Here is a 22,291-nt window from a genome sequence, read left to right on the forward strand (position 1 = left end):
CTTAGGCTGTGAAGCTTTTAGCCCATTGGACCTCAAGGACAGAACATTAAGCCCAAGTAGAATCTTTTCCATCCTTAGAATCTAACGGAATTTGCTCCACTGGGTTTCAAACTTGCTAAGGATGCACGAACTCCAGTAGTTTTTCTGATTTCCTGCTTTTTGGTATGATAAGCCCTATCCGGTACCAGTCCCACAACTGTATTTCAGAAGCTGATAACTTGTCTAGCTTCACAGGTGCAGTGGTGGAGAGAACTCCTGCCTCAGCATGAGTCAGACCTGGAGACTCACCCATTCCAGATATAGAGTTTTAGGTGAACTTTTGGAGAATCGATCTTTGAGTGAGTTAAGATTTTGGGGATGTTGTGATGACGTTCTGTGACCTCATTTGGAGAGAGGCTCTACACAGGTCATCTGGTTAAAGTGAAGTTAGGAGGGTCGACCTTACCCAACAGGATTGTTCTTCTTACAAAAAGGTGACAACTGGCATCCAGAACTCTGAGATTAAAAATAGTGTTTAAGTCAGCCAGTCTATGGAATATTTTTGCAGTGTCCCTAGAATACAAATAGAATAAACCTCCATCAACAGCATTAAAAGCATACCACCAATGGAAGGACCAAAGAAGCACAACCACGTAACCACAGGTTTCCCCTTGAACTCCCGCTGAACACCACTGGATGACTAACTCTTACTGGTTCAGATCAGGAAAACTGGTCACATTTTGGGCTGTGGCTCCTGGGCTGGATGTGCCTCACTGGCTTACACGAATCCGTGTGAGGCTTGTGCTGCTCCATCAGACAACGTTCCACCATCCCCATGACGTATAGAGGCCAGTCACGAAGGTTTCCAAAAGCAAAAGATTCTAGCCTGAAGAAGAGCAGAATGAGATAAATCTAAACAAATGAGATTCCATTTCTAGGGAGCATAGAATAGGAATTGTTCTTTGAACTTGTTGATGCCGTTTTCTCTGTGCTGTGTTTCGGCCATTGCTTATGTTCTGAAATGAACTCCACGTACAGGGAATGCTGACACAGAGATTCATTGGACTATATTTGTCTTATTCATATTATTTTCCCCACATTGATGCTTCTTATTTGTTGTTTAAACAGTATAGCCGTTTCCCTTAATTTTTGCATTCAGTAAACCACAGAATGACATCACGATTGCACTGTAGGTTCCCCTTCTCCTCAATCACCCACTTAAATGCTATATCAAATGTTCAGCTTCTTCTTCCCATCTTCACATCAAAACACCGTTTTTCCTCTTTCTTCCTATAATTCACTGGTATCAGTCCCCTTGAAATCTCACTCTTCACTCCCCACAGTCCAGTTAGAGTTCATAGTTAACTCTGTTTCAAATGTGCCTCTTTGATTTCTGGATTTGCAAGTAGAACACACACAGTCCACGGTAAAATATCCGAAGGGGTTTGATTTCTCAGAAAGTCATGTCAAATTACCCAGTAGATATGCAAGGATGCATTCAGAAATTTATGTCTGCGTCCTATTTGACAGAAACATTGGCATTTTAAAGCCATACAATTAGCATAATGAGGATTAAGTCACTGAGTGAAACGTGGTGTTGTGGACCAGGTACACAGCTCTGTCATTGGAAAAGAACAGCGTTCTCCAAAGCGTGTTTGGTTTTTAAAGTGTTGTTCCAGACAGTACAGGAACGAGCCAAATGGAATTTCCAGGAAGCGTCTCACTATTTCAGGTCCTTGAGCTCTGAAATTACTCTTCCAATTCCTTCAGATTTATCCAATTCTATTCCTTTTTTGTCCATAACCTCCTGTTTCTTTAAAACACAAACTTTATGCATCATTGGATGATGGGAGTGTCTGAAGAGAATGTCAAGCCCCAGTCTCCACTCATTTCACCACAGAACCTGCAGCCCATGAGCCACAGCCATTGGCACAAGCGAGGAAGATGACTGGGACTGAAACCGTATGTGTGTTCCCTGGTGTTTCCCTATTACATGGAAGAGGGGCAGAGAATGATTTCTGCCTGCTCTGTGACTTTTTGCACAGTTGCTTTGCTTTCAAATGTAGTGATTTGGAGATATAAATCTGTACATTTATATGTCTCTTGCCCCTTGCAATAATTAAGAAAAAGATGATGAGGCAATAAGAGAACTGAGATGACCCCTCCTTTCTCCTCCTGTGATGTCACTGTTAATATTAACATGAATGCTAATAAGTTCTATTATAAAGATGCATGCACGCGTATGTTCACTGCTCCACTATTCACAGTAGCAAGGACAGGTAGTCAACCCAAATGCCCCTCAACGATAGGCTGGATAAATAAAATGTGGTGCACATACACCATGGAGTACTATGCCTCCATGAAAAAGAACAACATCATGTCGTTTGCAGGAACTCGGATGGAGCTGGAGGCCATTATCTTTAGCAAACAAATGAAGGATCACAAATATGGTTTGGTCCTGTGTCCCCCACTCAAACCTCACCTTGAACCGTAATTCCCATAATCCCCCAGTGGGACAATGTGGAGGTGACAGAATCGTGGGGGCGGTTCTCCCATGCTGTTCTTGTGATAGTGAGTGAGTTCTCACGAGATCTGATGATTTTAGAAAGGGCTTCCCCCTTCACTCTGCACTTTTTCTCCTTCCTGATGCCACGTGAAAAAGGACGGGTTTGCATTTCCTTCCACCATAATTGTGAGTTTTCTGAGGCCTCCCCGGTCCTGTGGAACTGTGAGTCAATTAAACCTCTTTTCTTTATAAATTACCCAGTCTCTGGTATTTCTTCACAGCAGCCTGAGAGCAGACTAACGCAACCAGAAAACGAAATAGCACATGTTCTCACTTATAAGTGGGAGCTAAATGATGCGAACACCTGGACTCACAGAGGGAAACGACACACTGCAGCCTATCGGAGAGGAGGGAGAGGATCAGGAACAATAACTAATGATTACTAGGCTTAATGCCTGGGTGATGAAATGATCGGTACAGCAGAGCCCCACGACACACATTTACCTCTCTAAGAAACCTGTCCATCCTGTACATGTACCGCTGAACTTAAAAGGGAAACACCCTGATGCAATAAAGATTATGACTGTATTATAAATTAAGAAAACAGGTAGGGTACAGTGTCTCAGGCCTGTAATCACAGCACTTTGGGAGATCGAGGCGGGTGGATCACTTCAAACCAAGAGTTCACGACCAGCGTGGCCAACATGATGAAACCCCGTCTCTAGTAAAAGTACAAAAGTTAGCCCTGTTTGGTGGTGCACACCTGTAGTCCCAGCTTCTGGGGAACCTGAGGCAAGAAAATCTTTTAAACCCAGGAGGTAGAAGTGGCAGTGAACTGAGATTGCACCAATGCGCTCCAGCCCGGGAGACAGAGTGAGACTCTGTCTCAAAAATAAACAAAAACAAGGAGAATGAAAGGAACAAAAGAAAGACTATATAGTTTTGCATCATGTGGATGATGGGAGCATCCTATGAGAGCAGCTCATGCCACAGTCACCACTGGCTCAGGCGATAAAGGCTTTGCTGCCCTTCAGACACCACCAGCCATGGCTGAAAGTGTACAGAGGTGACCCGGAAATGAACCAGTGAGAGCCTCCCTGGGATGTTTAGCCTTGCAGATTGTGAAGAAAAATGGTATGGCTCTTTCCCTGTTGATTATTTGCTTTTTTAAAAACAAAAAAATCATGGTGATTTACTGATATGAATCCAGAGATTGTTGCATACAAGTTTCTTCTGCCTTGTACCAAACTAAGAGAAGGATTGGCTTGCTAAGAGTTCTAGTAGATTTATAAAATTATCATTTGTAGAGGGGACTGTTCAGAAATCGTTTACTAGGCTTCTGTCATGGAGTTTACCACAGAGGATGTTAACTAATAGCAAACATGAGGCTTTCTGTCCTTCCTCATCGTGAACCGATTCATCAGGAGTACAACAAGTAGTCTGTTAAAGATATTACGGGAAATACACCTGCCAGCCTGACCTTTGAAATGAGAGTTCACTCATGACCTTTATTTCTTCGTTTTTTCTTAATAAGCTTTTGTTGTTTCTTCCTGCAACTGAATTTTACTTAAATTCATTTAAGGCATGTCTTTGCATATATTATCACAGGCTCTTGAAAGCTATCTTCTTTTTCTGAGACAGAGTCTTGCTGTATCGCCAGGCACTAGGCTGGAGTATAGTGGGATGATCTTGGCTGACTGCAACCTCTGCACCCCGGGTTCAAGCGATTCTCCTGCCTCAGCCTCCCACGTAGCTGGGACTACAGAGGTGCGCCACCAGGCCCAGCTAATTTTTCTTTTGTATTTTAGTAGAGGTGTGGTTTCCCTGTGTTGGCCAGGATGGTCACCATCTCTTGACCTCGTGATCTGCCCGCCTCGGCCTCCCAAAGTGCTGGGATTACAGGCATGAGCCATGAAAGCTATCTTTCTAAATTGAACATGGTTTTTATTTTTGGAATCGATTTCTCTTCCTCAGGGAGTTCCGAGGAGATTTAAGGTGATATTTTAAATTGAATATCTCTTAAACTTATTAGCCATTTCCAGCTTCTGAGTTGTGATTTGTGGTTGCTGTTTCGTTTTCCTTTTTTTTTTTTTTTTTTTCCTGGTTTAAACCTGGTCAACGTTGAGTGTCGTTATATGTTTTACATAAAAGCACCTTTCCGTTTCTATTCTCGGCTTGGAGGCTGTGGTATGGCCATTCCTCGTTCTCCTGATTCACTGAAGACGGTGATCAGAACTGAAGACAGCAGCCAGACCGCCAGGTCCTTTTCTGCCCAGGAGCCCTTGGCGGCCGTATCGGGGAGTTCCTGCTAAAGCCGGGGTGGCTTAGCCAGGGATAACAGTAGATTCTGAGATGGGTGAGAACCGGTCCACACGTGGACACGGTCGTTCCTCTGGCATCCGCATAATGGCCTTGGGCTCAGGAGGTCTGTCTCTCTTCAAGGAGCATGAGCTGAAATTGCTGAGCTTTGGGAGTTTTCAGTGACACCCTTCAAAGTGCACAGGGTGTGTCATGTATCAGCTGAGGAGGGCTGATGCGCTTTTTCCCGGTGAGGCATCTGTGTAAGTGCCTCCGACGTAGGCCACAGGGGGCGCCTAGGCCGGCAGACGCCCGCTGTGATTGGTTGACAAGATGCCAAGCAACGGAACCATCCAGTCACCTTCGATGCAGGGAGGTTTGCTGACAGGGTCCCTGTGTGACTTCATCCACTTGATCCAATCAGATGTCAAGTTTGCCCGTGACGTGGAGCCATGCTGCGTACCCAAGCGTCCCCGCTTCACAATCGCCATTGTCTGTCCCCGTCGACAACCGCCATTGCCTCTTCTTGCGATCTAATGGCCGCTGCCTCCGCCATGGCTAGAAATTCCTCTGGGGAACAAATGATCACCCAGGAGCCCAAAGAGGCCAACTCCACAACGGCTCAGAAGAAGAGCAAGCAGAGGAAGCGAGGGCGCCGAGGGCCCCGCAGGTGCCACGCCAACTGCCGCGGGGACAGCTTCGCCACCTATTTCCGCCTGGTGCTGAAGCAGGTTCACCAGGGCCTCAGCCTTTCCCGGGAGGCCGTGAGTGTCATGGATTCTATGGTTCACGACATACTTGACCGCATCGGCTCCGAGGCTGGTCGCCTGGCCCACTCCGTCAAGCACGTGACCATCACCGCCTGGGAGATCCAGATCGCCGTGCGCCTGCTGCTGCCCGGGGACATGGGCAGGCTGGCCGAGTCCGAGGGCACGAAGGCTGTTCTCAGGTACACCAGGAGCAAGTGAGCTACCTCAGGAGCCCCTGAGCACCACGGAAAGACCAGTGGCTCCCCAAGTGGGGGGGACCCCAGCGGAGGTTGGGGTGGGTGGCGTTCTTTCGAAATCGTGTCGGGGGGGGGGTAGCATGTGGCATGTGGCGTCCTGCGATTTTTCAAGCATTTCTCCCTCGGTACTAGACACTATCAACTCCAATATATCTGTAGTGCCATTCGCTCTAAGGAAAAGTAGTGAGTTTTTCCTCGATCCTGCTTCATTTCCTCAGTTTCCTAAATGGTCGCTTTTATTAGTTTTCTTTCTAGGTTATCTTTATGGTGATGTTATCAATGTACTGATCTTTACCCTTTTCACTCTCGTTCTCCTGCGACTGGATGGCGGAATATTCCAGAACTTCAGTATATGCCCTACAGCAACAGAAAAAGTGAATACGCTGACAGAAGAACCAAGGTAACCCTCCTAAATGTTTTCAACATCTCTCCCAACACGAATCCAAGTAAATAAGCAAATGAGGCCCAGTTACACCGTACATATAGCTAAATAAAACTTTGAGGAATCCGCTCATTTTCCCACTGCCTCGACTCTGACATCACTATTGCAGTTCATTCTTTTTTTTTTTCCCTGACAGATAATCTTTTCATTTCTTTTTAAACAGAAACCTCCGTTAGTTCCAGGTTTGTGTCAGTGGGCTTAGGGAGAGTCCACGCAAACAGCTGATGCCCTAGTATCCAGTGGTGCAGGCAGTGAGCAACAGTCAGTGTCCCAATGTGTGGGGCGTGACTGAGGCTGTACCCACAACCGCTTTCCTGTGATATTCACTCTGGTGTTTCAAGGGACAGGGCTGTGATTCTTTACCTGACGTTTTAGTTTTCAGTGTTTGTAACCACGGTGATTTAAGGATATGAATCCAAAGCTAGGGGTATTCTATGTTCCTTGCCCCTGGCATCAAGTTATGCAGAGCTTGGTCAGCCTTTAGGAGGAGTAAGATGACACTTATTTCCTCCAGAGATTTGCTTATTCATGTTAATGTTAGTATAGGCTGCTTTTCATTGTGCTTTCTTCTGGGTCCCAGGTCTTTGTATATTTAGCATTTTCTTCTATAAGTGTATTGCAGAATTTCAGAGCAGCTGGTGGCTTTCTCTTTGCTTTTCATTTAAATAGATTTCCAGCAGTCCGAGCATGTGGACAAGAAAACCTACGCTGGGATTGCCACCCATAGGAATTTATTATTTTGTGCCTTGAAGCTCAGTCTGTGGTCATTTCTGTTAAATGATTCCCACAAAGTTTGAAACATCTCATAAACAACCCTTCTCGTTTATATGCAGAAACCTGTCAAGGATGGTACACTCAGCCAAACCATGAAAGAAAAGCTGGTAAATCACAAGAATCAAAATTTTCTTGGGCCCCTCAGAAGTGGGAAATAACCACCCCAGAGGGACCCAACACACAGCCACATAGATTATTCTACCTTTGAGGGGAGGACCGCTTGGTCAAGATGGAAATGAGCGCAGAGCAGGATAGAAGCCAGAGCTTCCCTGAGTAGTGCAGACGGGTACGGGTAGAAGGTCACCTCCAGAGCTCCACTTGGGATCCAAAGAGAAAGGATGTAGAAGCAAGAAGTCCTCTCACCGGGATTGGTTGTTTTCTGTTTTTCCAGACTGTTGGAAACATGTTATGAAAATAGTTGAAGAAAAATGCTCACCTCGCCAGGAGACCAAGAAACACCACCACGAAATCTGCTGCAATGAAATCCCTCTGCAGGAGGCCGACAAGTGTTCCTACCTGTCCACACAACAATCTGAAAACCAAAGATGCTTTGCAGATCCCTGTTGTTTTCCAGAGACAGAGCTGTGTACCTGATCCAAAACACCACACCCCACTCAGTCAATGAATTCTCATTATGCTCATCGTTTTGCTTTAAAGTGCCAACTTTTCTGTCAAGTAGGACATAGAAATAAATTTCGAAAGTTATCCTTGCATATCTACTGAGTAATTTGATATGTCTTTTTCAGAAACCAAATCCACTGGGATATTTCACCCTGGAGTGTGTGTTTTGTACCTGCAAATTCAGAAATCAAAGAGGAGCATTAGTAACACAGGGCCCACGATGAACTCTGGTCGGGCTGTGGAGAGTGGAGAGTGGGAGTTCAAGGGGACTGATGCCGACGAATTATAGGAAGAAAGAGCAAAAGGGTAGTTTGATGGGATGATGGGAAGAGGAGGTTCACGCCTTTGGTACAGCATTTCGGTGGGTGATTGAGAAGCAGGGGAACCTAGTGAGCAATCCTGATGTCTTGCTGTGGCTTACTGAAAACACAAAGTAAGGAAAATGTCTTTACTTCTTCAATAACCAATGAGAAATACCGATGTAGGAAAAATAGTAGGAATAAGAGCAATAGAGTCCAATCAGTCTTTCTGTCAGCATTCCCTGTACCATGGAGTTCATTTCAAAAGAGAAGCAACGACCCAAACACTGCACAGAAAAAACTACAAAAGTGTAAGGATCAATTCCTATTCTAGGCTCCCTAGAATTGGAATCTCACTTGTTTAGATTTCTCTGATTCTGCTCTTCTTCAGGCTAGAATCTTTTGTTTTTGAAAACCTTCATGACTGGCCTCTGCGCATCATGGGATGATGGAATGTTGTCTGATGGAGCAGCAGAAGCTCCACTCGGATCCCTTTCAGCCAGTGAGGCACCTGCAGCCCAGGAGCCACAGCCCAAGGTGTGATCAGGTGTCCTGGTCTGAACTAGTAAGAGTGAGTTGTCCAGGGATGTTCAGTTGGAGTTGAAGGGGAAACCTGTGGTTGGATGGTTGTGCGTCGTTGGTTCTTCGATTGGATGTATGCTTTTAATGCCGTTGATGGAGATGTTCTATTAGTTTTCTAGGGCCGATGCAAAAACATTCCAGAGACTGGCTGACTTAAACGCTATTTATTTTCTTGTTTCTCAAAGTTATACTTGTAGTTCTGGGGTGCGTGTGCAGAATGTGCAGATTTCTTACATAGTTATACATGTGCCATGGTGGTGGCTGCATCCATCACCCCGTCCTCTACATTAGGTCTTTCTCCTAAGGCTCTCCCTTCCCTAGCCCCCCAGCCCCCCAGCCCCCGACAGGCACCGGTGTGTGATACTCCTCTCCCTGTGTCCGAGGAACACTATTTATTTTTTATCTCACAGTTCTGGATACCAATTGTCACATTTTTGTAAGGAGACGAATCCCATTGGTTAGGTCTACTCTCATAACTTCACTTTAGCCAGATGACCTGTGTAGAGACTCTCTTAAAATAAGGTCACATTCTAAAACACTGGGAGCCAGGACGTCTACATGTGAAGTTTGCGGGGACAAAACTCCATCCGTAATGGTGCTTCTTCTGCGTCCACTCCTCCACAGCACAAATTAACGTCCTCACATAGAAAACACATTCATTTCATCACAACCTCCCCGAAGGCTTAACTGAGTCCAAAACCAGTTATCCAACATCTCACCTGAAAATCTTCTCCATCAGGAATGGGTGAGTCTTCAGGTCTGACTCATGCTGAGGTAGGAATTCTCTCCACCACTGCACCTGTGAAGCTAGACAAGTTCTCTGCTTCTGAAACACAGTTGTGGGACTGGCACCGGAGAGGGCTTATCATACCGAAAGCAGGAACTCAGAAAAAGTCCTTGACCTCGTGGGCCCGAGGCAAGCTTGAAACATAGTGGGGCAAACTCCGTCAGATTCCGTGGAAAGAAAAGATTCTACTAGGGCTCAACGCTCTGTCCTTGAGGCCCAATGGGGTAACAGCTTCACACCCTAAGTCCTGGGCAGCCAAGTGAAGGCTCTCACCCCAGCCTGGGCTGCTGCCGCCCATCCCTCTGAAACCGAGGAGGTGGGACAAATGCCTGGAACTCAGGAGGTGACATCCGCTTCTGGGACCGAGAGGGATGGCCCAGCCCCCAGGTACTGTGCCCCTGGTTCTTGGGGGGAGGTGGCGGCCGTGCCAACCTTTGACCCAACTTTGGAGTCCTTCCTCGTCTTCTCGAATGTGAAGAAATGGCCACAGCTGGGTACCTCAGTCAGCCCCTTTCTTGCCTGTACAATCCAGGAACTCTAACAGCTTCTTTCCATTTCAGCCATCTTTGTCCCATCCAGTTCATTCTCACAACACTTTTTTTCTGGTATAAAATTCTCAAAAACTTTTTGGCTTCTCGGGGAATTCACATGAGTCCATGCCATCAGACAAGATCTTCCTTGAATACCCATATGTCAGTTCCTAACTTCTGCAGAGATGGTTTATTGGATCCATGAGTTACATGCCCCACTTCTCTAGCTAATGGGTTTCCAGGCGCACCCTTGGACCTGTTTCCAGAGTGAGCTATCTTCTTTCTTTGTACCTTCTGAATCATCAAACGCTGGCTTCCTTCTCCTCAGTGCTTCCTTGGCTAATTTACCTTTCTTCTTCTCCATTTACTATATGGATCTAGTAGAAACCATATTAAACCCTAAATGGTTTTCTCAATTTGCCACTGTAGTGGCTACGGGTCCCCCCGGACCTCTTAAGTTTCACTGAAAAATCAGCTTGCAAAAGGAACATCCATAGGACATAAGGCATACCAACTTATTTAACTTGTATCCCCGGGAGCCTGTAGTGTGAATAGCCAAAGACACATGGGAAATCATCTATTTTTATGCATGGGCTCCAAGAAGTATGGACAGCTGAGTATAAACATATTGGAACAAATGGCTGTAATCTAATGCTAACAGACTGAGTGCGGGAAACCCGGCCAGGCCCGTCCGTCTAGACTCTGCTTGGCTTCTCTGAGCACACAGTTCTTCCTCCTGGTTATGGGTCATGACCCTCTCTGCAATGGGGTTTCTTGCGATTTAGCCTATCGAAAAAGATGGGTTAGATTATTTCTTCATAGTCGGGTTGTACATGAAAAAGTGGAAATATATTACAATACCATTTCTAGGTTCTGTGACTATCTTTAGAGAAAGGGGCTTCCGATTCCTAGGACCCACCTTCGGGAAGAGGGATTCTGATCTCTATGATTAGCCCCTGGGGCAGATTGGGACTGAGAGACAGGAGACCATGGAACGTCAGAGAAAATGTTTTATATCTGAGACTACTTCTGAGGCCTTCATCTTGAGGTATTGCGCTCTGAGCCCCAACACTAGAAGTCAGCTGCATGTGCAATTTCATTACTTACGATTTCTACTTTCCTCGAAAACACTAAGAACACATTAAAGCCCGAATCTTTGCCACTGTAAAACCAGGATCCCCTTTCCTCGTGTGCTTCCCATAACATCTTCCTAGTCTCCGTCTGAAAACTCACCACAAACACCTTTGGCACTCACAGTTCTAGCAACATATAGGTGGTCATGATACATGTATTCTTTAAGTCAGATAGCCTTTCTCGACGGCAAAGAATTCTTTCTTAACCTTCGTTTGACTTGCATTTTGCGTTCATATTTCCCCCAGCTGTCTCCTAAAGACACTCTAGGCTTCTTGTGTCATGCGCGTCAGAACGCTTCCAGTCTCTATGCATTACCTAGTTCCAAGGCCTCTTCCAGTCCTTTGGGTGTTCCTTACGGCATCATCCCACTGCTTGGCAGCAGAATCTCTAGTAGTTTGCTAGGGCTATTCTGACAAATACCACAGGCCTGGTGGCTTAAACCGCAGAAATTTATTGTTCACAGTTCTGCAGGCTGGAAGTCCAAATCAAGCCGTCAGCTGGGTTGGTTACTTCTGAGGAGTAAGAGGGAGGGATCTATTCCAGGGATCTTTCCTTGGCTTGAGGACGACCCACTTCTCCCAATGTCACTTGACATTTCCTCCCTCGTACGCATGTCTCTGTGTCTGAAGTTCCTGTGGATAGCCACAATGCACGCTAGACGTTTTGGTTAGAGCCCACCGTAATGAATGTAATGTAACTTGAGTACCCCAGTAAAGAACCCGTCTTCAAGTAGGAGAGAGATGAGGGGTCGGGAGTCTAACAGATGTATTGGTTACAGAGGGATTTAGGGTGCATACCACTCCTTGTAAGAACCTCATGCCTGATCATCTGTCATGGTCTCCCATCACCCCCACACGGGACCGTCTAGTTGCAGGAAAGCAAACTCAGGGCTCCCACTGATTCTACATTACGGTGAGTTGTAAAATGATTTCATTACATATTACAATAGAATAAAAATAGAAATAAAGTGCACGATAAGTGTAATGCACTTGAGTCATCCCAAAACCATACCCCCAGTGCTGTTCCATGAAAATCTTGTCTTCCATGAAACAGGTCTGTGGTGCCACAAAGGTTGGGGACCGCTGGTCTAACTAGCGTGAGCCGGCAAACTGCAACCCCAGGAAGGAATCATTTGTTATCTTAGCCTATGTCTGGGAACAGGGGGCATCTTTGGGACTACTCCTTCTCTGAAGAGGGTAGTTGCTGTTGAACATCACTACGCTATTGAGAATTCTAATTGCCGATGGCCAAAAGATTGATTGATCCTTGAAATTAGCCTCCCACATTTTATTAAAACGATTTTAGAGTTTTCTTATTCTAAGCGTTCGATATAAAGGTTAAATGTATGAAAAGACACAGGATGGTGCCACGGCTAACCTTAAAACTTTGCTTGACAAAAGTGAAGAGCAAAAAATATGACGAAAACAAAGATAAACTCCTGTGTCTGCTCAAACTGCCCCTGTAGGAATAACAGCAAAGGTCACTCGACCTTGCGGCCTTAGACTTCACATTCTGTGCTTTCACCCCGACGTTATGGGTTGCGTTCCTGGTCAGGAAACCATCCCCTCCCGGTTGGATATTTGTGTGACTTTCGGGGAGTACCTATTTCTTATTGACCCATTTCGCTTCCTTGGATTTTTATTTCCTGTCTTCTTGCACCTGTGATGGAGGCGCATGAGGCCCTTTAGCCATTGTGTATACATAGCTGACAATGTAAGACCCTCGAAAATTGCATGGGACAAACATGTGAGTTGTATCTCGTTAATGGCTAGCAAACCTTTCCTTTCTCTTTGAGCTGTGTCTGGGGTTTGGAGCATTTCTGGACCTTGCGAAACGTACTTTTCAACTTTTTGCGGACACCTCGTGACACCTTGGTTGAGTCATATTCTTGGTTAAACTTGACTGAAAAGGTACCTCTACTTTACAGAAAACAAGACAAAGAAGAAAAGGACAAAACCAGGAAATATCAGCTGTTTGTCTTGGTGAAAATCTCATACGAAGAAATTTCCAAGGATTTTTCAAGAGCTCGATAGTCAAAAGTCAACTCAGTTTATACGAATACTTAGGATACAGACACAGACGCGCGCATGCACGCGCGCGCGCACACACACACACACACACACACATACATTTATATATTGATACTTAGAGAGAAAGAAAGAGAGAGACATTTAATGGCTCTGGTCTCTGTAAACAGTCCTCAGACCACTGAATTCCTCTCTTCTTGAACCTCTGGTAAGCATATGTGCTCCCTTAGTCTATCTCTCCATTTACTTCTCTCTGTCCTTCCTTTCCGTGGCAATCCCCAATGCCACGTGAGAGAACCTAAAACCATTTTTTCTTTTGCAACAGCCTGAGATCCCTTAAGGAAAATAGAAAAAGAAATTTTAGAGTGTGCTCTGTCTCTGCACAGGTGACTGCTAGATATAAACCATAACTTTTAAAAATTAACTGGAAAGTCACAACTCTTTTGAACCTCAGCAATATACATACAGAAAAACAAACACACACCCATTGGGCCAAGAAGACAACTCGATGGAAATTATATTGCATTAACATTCACATTCATATTAACATCGACATCCCAGGAGGAGAAAGGAGGGGTCATCTCAGTTCTCTTATTGTCTCATCATCTTTTTCTTAATTATTGCAAGGGGCAAGAGACATGCCTCACTACCAGCTAAAGATTTATATCTCCAGATCACCACATTTGAAAGCAAGTGTGCAAAAAATCACAGAGCAGGCAAAAATCATTCTCTGCCCCTCTTCCATGTAATAGGGCAACACCAAGGAACGCGCACACTGTTTCGGTCCCAGTCATCTTCCACGCTTGTGCCAATGGCTGTGGCTCATGGGCTGCAGGTTCCTCTCTGGTGAAATGAGTTGAAACTGGGGCTTGGCATTTTCCTTGGACGCTCCCATCATCCAATGATGCGTAATTGCCACTGATAAATGTTCGTGTTTTAAAACACAGGAGGTTATGCACAAGAAAGGAATACAATTGGATAAATCTGAAGGAACCGGAACAGTAATTACAGAGCTCAAGGACCTGGGTAACGAGATACCTCCTGAAAATTCTACTTGGCCATATCCTATACCGACTCTGGGTCCATGTTTGTGTATTGAAAAGAATTCTGTGTATGAGATGTGTTCGAAAAACAGGATTGGGTAGGTAAGATGCTTAGATCAAGAATTTCATTTTATCAGTTGCCAACTCAAACATAATGGACGTGTGGACTATTCCACCAAATCATCTGGTGAAAATATTAAGGGACATTGCTGCAAAAATACCGTTGATCTGATTAATCCTTATAAAGGGAGACCTGGGACTCGAACCGATAGAAGTGACCATGTAGCAAAGTGATTACCTGCAAAATTATTAAATGTGATCATTTATTTCCCTTGGAGCAAACGGCACCCCAGATACAGATTGAATCTGAGTTGACAGTGTTTAGTTCTCGGGGAAAGAATACTTGAAAAACCGGTGGGACACCACAGGTCACGTGTCCCTTAAGTCGAAGGGGATGCATGTTATAAATGAGTATAAATTGCACACGTGATGCATCATTATAATATTCAGTCCTTGCTTCTTGTTTTAATTCTTCAATGCCTTCGTGGTCTTCATGGCATCCATTTTATAAGTCACTGTGTTTCATTCGCCCCTATTTCCCACTGTATCGTATTAATATTCCTGCTTGGCACCTCCCATCGTGCTCTTTTGATCACATTACAACTCGTTGAATGATATTCTTTGGAAATGTCCTTAACAAGGTTTCTGTTGGTGTCGACACTAAGAGTTTTCCATTTCTCTGCCATGTATCCTTGTTTCCGGGTTAGATTCTGCAGGAAGCTGACACCGTGATGGAGTTTAGTGTGCAGGACACTTATCCAGGATCAACAGCTGAGGAAGGGACAAGAAGGAGCCAGGAGTGGGCAGAGGAAGAAGTTCGTGCTTACTTCAGGCCAAACCAAAGCCTCTTATGATACCCAGAGATGCTCTGAAGGTAAAATGGCCCTTCAGCGTTGTTCAGTATTGGGAATAGCTAGATATTTATATCCCTTCCTGGATTTGTCCTTGCATGTGGTCCGCCTCGGGAAGGGGATGACCTAGAGCAGGGCAGTTCCTGCGGTTCAGCTAGTGCCCTCAGGGACAAGTGGCTGTTACCTGGCACCTGCCTGCACTCCCAGCATCACAAACATCAAATCCATCCTCGACAGGAATTCTGGGTGGTTCACCTGCATGTCTATCACAGCTTGCTTATACTTTCGTGATACTATTTAGCTAGGAATTCCACTCTATGTTGACAGTATTTGCTCTCAGACTTTGCTTTTGGCTTCCATTCATTGATATGCAGAGGTCTGCTTACAAACCCTTTCTTTTCCCCCGGTAGGCAATGAATTTTTTTCCTCAGCTATTATGATGTCAAGGTTTTCACTTTTCTGTGGCTTTAGTATGATGTGCACAAGTGTGTTTCCTGAATCGGCAATTCATGTCTTTCCTCTATTGTGGAAAATCACCAGCCATTTCTTCTCTTTAAATGTGATTTTCCCCAAATTCACTCTTATTTCCATTTCTGTAATACCCGTAGGATGTTCATCACGCCTTCTTTGTCCACACCTTAAGCCCCCTTGTGCCGAGAACCGGCTCAGTTGGGACACCCCACACCCAGGTGGGCTGAAGGTATTTGAGAGGCAGAAACCCAGATGGCACAACTAAGTGGCTCTATACTGGGGAACAAACAGCCTGAGAGCCTGCGTGGCTGAGAGCTCTCCAGACTGAAGGCCCCGAGCAGAGACTCATCCACGCATTTAGTTGCCCTTTGGCAGGTGATTCGCATTAACACACAGGTGTTCTACATATACACATAACTCAGGAATATACCAGGTAGGCAGCTGTTACCCGCCTACCACTAATTACAAAATGATAGTAACTTCCACAAGGGAGCCATGGAGGCAGCATACACTTAATGTTTCTCAACACCCTTGCCTCTCTCTAATCGTTTGTTTCCTCGTTCTCTATATGCCGTACTGTGTGTCATTACTCTTACCTGTCTTGTCATTCACAAAATCTCTATTCCGCTATCTCTAATCTGCCCTTTAAAATGTTTTTTATCTCTTCTTCCGGGGATGGCTATGTTTATTTCTTTTACATGACTTTATTTTATTTTTATTTTACTTTAGGATCTGGGATACATGTGCTGAACATGCTGGTTTGCTTCATAGGTACACATGTGCCACAGTGGCTTGCTGCACCTATCAAACCGTCATCTAGGTTTTAAGCCCCACACGCACTGTTTGTCCTAATGATCTCCCTCCCTTTGCCCCTCGCCCCCCGACAGGCCCTGCTGTGTGATGTTCCCCTCACTGTGTCCATGTGTTCTCATTGTGCAACTCTCACTTATGAGTGATAACATGCAGGCTTTGGGTTTCTGTTCCTGTGTTTGTGGAGAACGATGGCTTCCAGGTTCATACGTGTCCCTGCTGAGGCCACACGAACTCATTCTTTCTCATGACTGCGTAGTATTCCATGGTGTATATGCGCTACATTTTCTGTATCCAGTCTATCACTGATGGGCATTTGGGTTAGTTCCAAGTCTTTGCTATTGTAAATAGTGCTGCAATAAACATACGTGGGCATGTGTCTTTATAATAGAATAATTTATAATCCTTTGGGCATATACCCAGTAACGGGATGGCCGGGTCAAATGGTATTTCTGGTTCTAGATCCTTGAGGAATGGCCACACCCCCTTTTACCTTTGTTGAACTAATTTACACTCCCACCAACAGTGTACAAGCATTCCTATTTCTCCATAGCCTCACCAGCATATGTTGCTTCCCGACTTTTTACTGATCGCCATTCTAACTGGCGTGAGATGGTATCTCATTGTGGTTGCGATTTGCAATTCTCTAATGACCAGTGATAGTGAGCTTTTTTTTTCGTATGTTTATTGGCCACATAAATGTCTTCCTTTGAGAAGTGTCTGCTCATTTTCGTTGCCCACTTTTTGATGGGGTTGTTTGATTTTTTTTCTTGTAAGTTTGTTTCAGTTCCTTGCAGATTCTGGATATCAGAGCTTTGTCAGAAGGATGGATTGCAAAAATTTTCTTTCATTCTGCATGTTGCCTGTTCACTCCGCTGCCATTTTCTTTCTTCTGAGCGGAAGCTTAAATGTGTAGAAGTATGTTCGATTCTTGCCTTGGCAACATTCTACCGGTTCGATCTTGGGCAAGTGACAGTCTTATGTGGTTCAGTTCCTTCGTCCATAAAAATGGAGATAATGACACTACTTCACAGAGATCTTGTGAAAGGTAATTGAAGTGTTCCCTGTAAAGCACTCAGAACAATGCCTGGCACAGTCACCATTCAGACAGTGGTGACTCTTTTTATTGCTATAGATACCAATGCCTGGTTTAATTGACACCAACCAGTATGAGTGTTGGCTATGTGGGTGGTAATGAAAGAGAGTGAAATACACTGGCAAGGTCAGAAGTGGGGTAAGTTCGCTCAGTCTTCTGCTTAACATGTGGACTCTACCAATGTTCAAGGGATTGTGATTTTCAGTAATATAATTGTAATTAGTCCTTGACTCTGCCATTGAACCCAATATGTTGTTGTCCCCAGTCATATCAAATGGTGAAGAAATATCTCTAAAGAGCCAGGGAAAAATACTGACATAACTGCATAGTCACTAATTAAAGGCCAAGGTATTGATTAATGGAATCAGAAAAAGGTCTGATATATACCTGGGTATTTCACATGCGGAAACAACACTCAGGTCTCTGCAGCAATGTTTTCGTGCAGAAAGCTTGTATTAAAGACTTCCAGAGATATAAAACCAATAGATTATTTATCCATCTATCTATAGAGAGAGATTTATTTTAGGAAACTGATTCGTGTGATTATGGAGGCTGGCAGGTCCCAAATCTGCAGGATGGGCTGGCAGCCTGGAGTCTCAGGTACCAGCTGACGTTACACTTTAAGTCTAAAGTCCATGAGGCAGAAGACCCATGGGAGAGCCAATGCTGCAGTCCCAGTGTGAAGGCTGTCTGCTGCAGAATTTACTCTTGCTTGGGAGAAGCCAGTCTTTTTGTTCTGTTCAGGCTATTATGGAGGGCAGTCTGTTTTGCTCAGTTCCATTGATTTAATGTTAATGTTACCCAAAAACACCTTCACAGAAACGTTCAGAATAAAATGTGACCACATATCTAGGTAGTGTAACCCAACCAAGTCAGGTTACCTAAATCTCTATCCTTGCTTATTTGGGAAAGAAAGTATCTCCCCCTGATTGGAAAGACAAGACAAGATATAAAATTGGCCATCACAGAGCTAAATGTGGATCATCAGGTAATGACTGTAAATCCCTAAGCTGAAAATTTTCCCCACTCCCTGCTTCCCACCCTTTCTGTCACCAATTTGCAACAGGATAAACATATGCTCCCCAGCTTCCAGTGGACTTATGTCCAGTTAAGCCTATCATAAAGTCAAATAATTTTAAGTCGCACCATCCTGAGTCGGAGTCCGTCTGTATTGGACACAATTGTGCAACACGGAATGGCTTTGCATATGCTTCAGACAGCTACTGCAACATAGAATTGAGCACAGGAATCGTCGAATTTGCTAACTGCTGCTTGAAAAAGCTCCCGTGTTTGCATGAGAAAATCATGTTCCTTGTATACCTTTGCGGGGAAGGCTAACGTGAAGCTTTTGCTTTTGCATCACTGAATTGATCACATTGCCTTCGAGGAAAGATTAAGCTATGAAAAGCCTTGCTGTGAAGGGGAGGATACCCTCAGACTGTCTACCCCTAGGTATCCATGCCTTGAAGGTGCCACCACTACAACATGAGAGAGGATGGCAGAGGACAATGTTCAAGTACTTGGGTTCTGGACTCAGACTGGTGTGGATTTGAATCCTTGCTTTCCCATTTATCAGCTGTGTTATCACGGGGCATGTTACTCAGTTACTCTGTGTGTTCTCCGCACAAAATTGAGGCTGAAATGTCTACACCATAAAGGGTTATTGGGAGGAGTCAATGTGATACACAGACCAGGAGATCCAGAAGGGCTGGGTGGACTAGCCACACAAATTCAGCAATGGTCTCATAGGTTGTCAGGGGCCAGTGTCTTATCTCATTCAGGTTCATTCATTTATATGCTCATTCAACAAAGATATGAGCGCTACTACACTCACAATTTCCTGCATGATCTAGTTACCCTGGGAAGTGCAGAGTCGTACATTTGGACACGTTTTAGAGTGAAAGCAATGCTATTTGGAATTACTCCGGGACAACAGGTGAAATCAGGACATACGGTCACTATGCTGGGGAAAATGTCTAGGATTAGGAAAAAGAGTAGTCAACATTTAAAGCTTTGTCTGTGCCCTCACTGACTTCCACACTCATTCTCTTTTATTCCAGACTGACAGTCTATGATGAAAGAGGAAGTGCATTCCATTGGGTCAAGAATCAGGACCAATCACATTTTTGAGAAAGCATTGTACTGAAATAAATGTTTTTCTTGTCTCAACTTGCCATAGTTTGTTAATTTTGTCAGACGCATGTGCTTGAAAGTGAAAAAGCCCCACAACAATCACATTGACAGAGAGAGAGAAAGAGAGAAAGGGGGGGGATCATTCCAGTTTTCTTAATTGGCCACTATCATTTTCTCTAACTTGTGAACAAACGTGAATCTAAAAGAGCCAGTCTTTCAAGAAGGATCCCAGTGGCTGAGCCTAAATTTAAAATACAGCCAAGCTGCCATGTGCTGACTGGAGCTCACAGATGTGCTATGAGTTTCCAAAAACCCACAGCACTATCTAACTTTGGAACTTTCAGAGCTCACGTGAACCAACCGACCAACCAACCAACCAGAGCTCATCTGCCCCTGCCAATCAGGGCTCAGTTGTACTGACCAAACAGAGCTCAACTGAGTCAACCAATCAGACCTAAGTCTGAATCCTGTATTTGCATCAATGGACTGTACTGGGAACTTGAATGGGAAGTTTCTCTATGAAAGCCATATCGTCTTTCTGTTCTCTGGAATTGCACCTCTGCTTCCCACTGAAGTCTCTACCTCCCTGGTTTTTCAAACTCTTCACAGGAATAGTGTCTTACCTCCAGATTCCTTTTCAGAGAACCTTTCTTCACAGTATGATGAAAGAGGCAGGACACGTCCTTAGAGCTTTGGATTCACAATCCTGAAATCACCACAATTACAATAAGGCAAAAAGTCAAACAAAGAAATATAAAGTAGACAAAAAGCACAAACTAATTTTCTCCTCAATTTGCGAGCCTGAACAGCTAGGAGGGCACTTAATGGATCAGGTCAGGTCACCTGCTCCCATCTTGAGCCAATGGCTGAGGCCCAGGGCTGAAGATACATTCCTTGAGCCAGCAGAGAGTGGGGTTTGGGTGCTCTCATTTGATGCTTTCACCCTAAGTGATGCATACTCACAGGACATTAAGTTCTGCATTCAAAATGATTGTAGAATGGGAAATATTAGAATTAGACAAATGTGAATGCGTTAGAGTACTTACTTCAGTTTCTAGGAAGCTTGAAAAAGGTGTGTTCAATGAATTTCTGATTTAGCAATTTCTGCGCTATGGGTTTCTGCTATGTATTTAAATGAATTCTATAACAGATGCAATGATGAGAAAAGATTGTATGAGGTCTCCTTGTTCCATTAGTAAAGTTTGTCTCGGTTTGATGTTTTTAAATTGTTATTTATAGCAGTAAACATTTGTCCTTATTTGTGTGTGTGTGTAACTTGATATAAGGCACACACACACACACAAATAATTGTACCTTAATAATATTTAAGGTACAATTTTTGTAACCACATTTATAAATGAGCTTCTCAGATTCTTCTTTTTTAGTATTCATCCTGAGATTGGAATCAACATCATGTTATGTTTTTTTGAAATAAATTTTGTCTGCCGGGCACTTTAGCTCATATGCCCGTAATCCCCAGCACCTTGGGAGGCCTAGGCAGGAGGATCGTGTGATTCTAGAGTTAGGAACCATCCTGGAGAAACAAAATGAAACCCGGTCTTTCCAAAAATAAAAAATTAAAAAGTTAGCCGGATGTGGTGGCACGTGCCTCTAGTCCAGGCTACTCGGCAGGCTGAGGTGGGAGCATCACTTGAACCCGGGAGACACAGATTGCAAGTGAGCTGAGATCGTGCCACTGCACTCCAGCCTGGGTGACAGAGCAAGATTCTGTTAAAAAAAAATTTTTTTTCTCTGTAAACCGGGAACAATCTTATTAGGTATAAGTGACCTGATCTTAAAAGTCTGAGAGGAAGCAGCATTGGAATTTCGGGTGGTACCTTCCTGGTGATCTCCATGTCTTCAATTCTTCTTAATCATTAAATCCTCGTTTGGTTCACTTTCGGGGATTTATGTTTCACATTCATATATTTAAGGTATGTTTCTGAATGTATTGTCATATATTCTTGAAGGGTATTTGTTTAACTTATTTCCGATTTCATAGATTGAATTTTTCTCCATAAGAAGGTTTCTTAGAGAACTGGGCTAGTGTTCTTTTTCACCCAACATCGCTTATTCACCAACAGTAACATTCAGAGTCTTTTGGGGATCAAAATACTGTTCAGAAAAGAGATTTAAATTTCGTACACATTTAAGGATTGGAAATGCTTTTACAAGCATCTCCATTGTTGTTTGTGTTGTCTGCTTGGAGACTGTGGTTTGGCCATTGTTCGTTATGCACATTCACTGAAGGTGTTGATCGCAACTGAAGAGAGGAACCAGACCGTCAGGCCCTTTTATGCCCATGAGCCCTCGGCAGCCATGTTAGGGAGTTCCTGCTCAAACCAGGCTGGCTTAGCCCAGGATAGCAGTACATTCTGAGATGCACCCGTCTCAGAACGGTCCACACGTGGCCACAGTCATTCCTTTCACATAATGGACTTGGGCTCAGGAGGTCAAGGTCTTTTCAAGGAGGGTGAGCTGAACTAACCTTTGGGAGTTTTCAGTGACCCCTTTGGAAATGCTCACAGCGCAGCATGGATCAGCTGAGGAGGGCTGATGGGCCCTTTTGGCCATCTATCTGTGTAACTTTGAGGTAGGCCACATTGGCCACTTAGGCCAGCAGATACCCACTGTGATTGGTTGACATGATGCCAAGCAAAGGGATCATCCAATCGCCTTCAAGGCAGTGAGGTTTGCTGACAGGCTCCCTGTGTAAGACTTCATTGAACCAGATATCGAGTTGGCCTGTGACATAGAACCACGCGGCCACTCCAAAGTGCCCCACCCCCAACCTTCCCAGGTGCCCAACTGTCATCGTCTGTTCTTGCCATCTAGCGCTGCT

The 22,291-nt window shown here is 44.4% G+C and overlaps 1 protein-coding gene and 1 long non-coding RNA gene across 3 annotated transcripts; one reads left to right on the forward strand and one right to left on the reverse strand.

Moving 5' to 3' along the window:
- The first annotated feature begins 4,660 nt into the window (after positions 1-4,660).
- On the forward strand, positions 4,661-7,736 carry LOC144581172 (histone H2B type W-T-like). Of its 2 annotated transcripts, XR_013531714.1 has the most exons (4): positions 4,663-5,732; positions 6,131-6,189; positions 7,065-7,112; positions 7,397-7,736. XR_013531714.1 is itself a non-coding variant. In XM_078363866.1 (3 exons), exons 1-2 carry the CDS (start codon positions 5,236-5,238, stop codon positions 6,165-6,167), a joined length of 534 nt encoding a protein of 177 aa, XP_078219992.1. In that variant the 5' UTR covers positions 4,661-5,235; the 3' UTR covers positions 6,168-6,189; positions 7,397-7,736. The 2 variants fall into 2 exon arrangements, 1 of the variants encoding a protein (XP_078219992.1); XM_078363866.1 differs by lacking the exon at positions 7,065-7,112 and having other exon boundaries at positions 4,661-5,732.
- Positions 5,874-20,151, reverse strand: LOC144581176 (uncharacterized). The gene is made up of 3 exons (XR_013531717.1): positions 20,073-20,151; positions 7,208-7,397; positions 5,874-6,146 (listed from the first exon to the last, which is right to left on the reverse strand). It is a non-coding gene; the product is annotated as an uncharacterized LOC144581176 (long non-coding RNA).
- Positions 20,152-22,291: the final 2,140 nt, after the last annotated feature.

Source organism: Callithrix jacchus, chromosome X (assembly GCF_049354715.1).
Source record: "Callithrix jacchus isolate 240 chromosome X, calJac240_pri, whole genome shotgun sequence".
Lineage (NCBI taxonomy): Eukaryota > Metazoa > Chordata > Mammalia > Primates > Cebidae > Callithrix > Callithrix jacchus.

What these genes read in the sequence shown, in the direction of transcription:
- LOC144581172 (XM_078363866.1), top strand. Translation starts at nt 5,236, where the DNA reads ATGCTGCGTACCCAAGCGTCCCCGCTTCACAATCGCCATTGTCTGTCC. An exon ending in GGCACGAAGGCTGTTCTCAG is followed by an intron (nt 5,733 to 6,130) that starts GTACACCAGGAG and finishes GGAATATTCCAG; the next exon opens with AACTTCAGTATATGCCCTAC.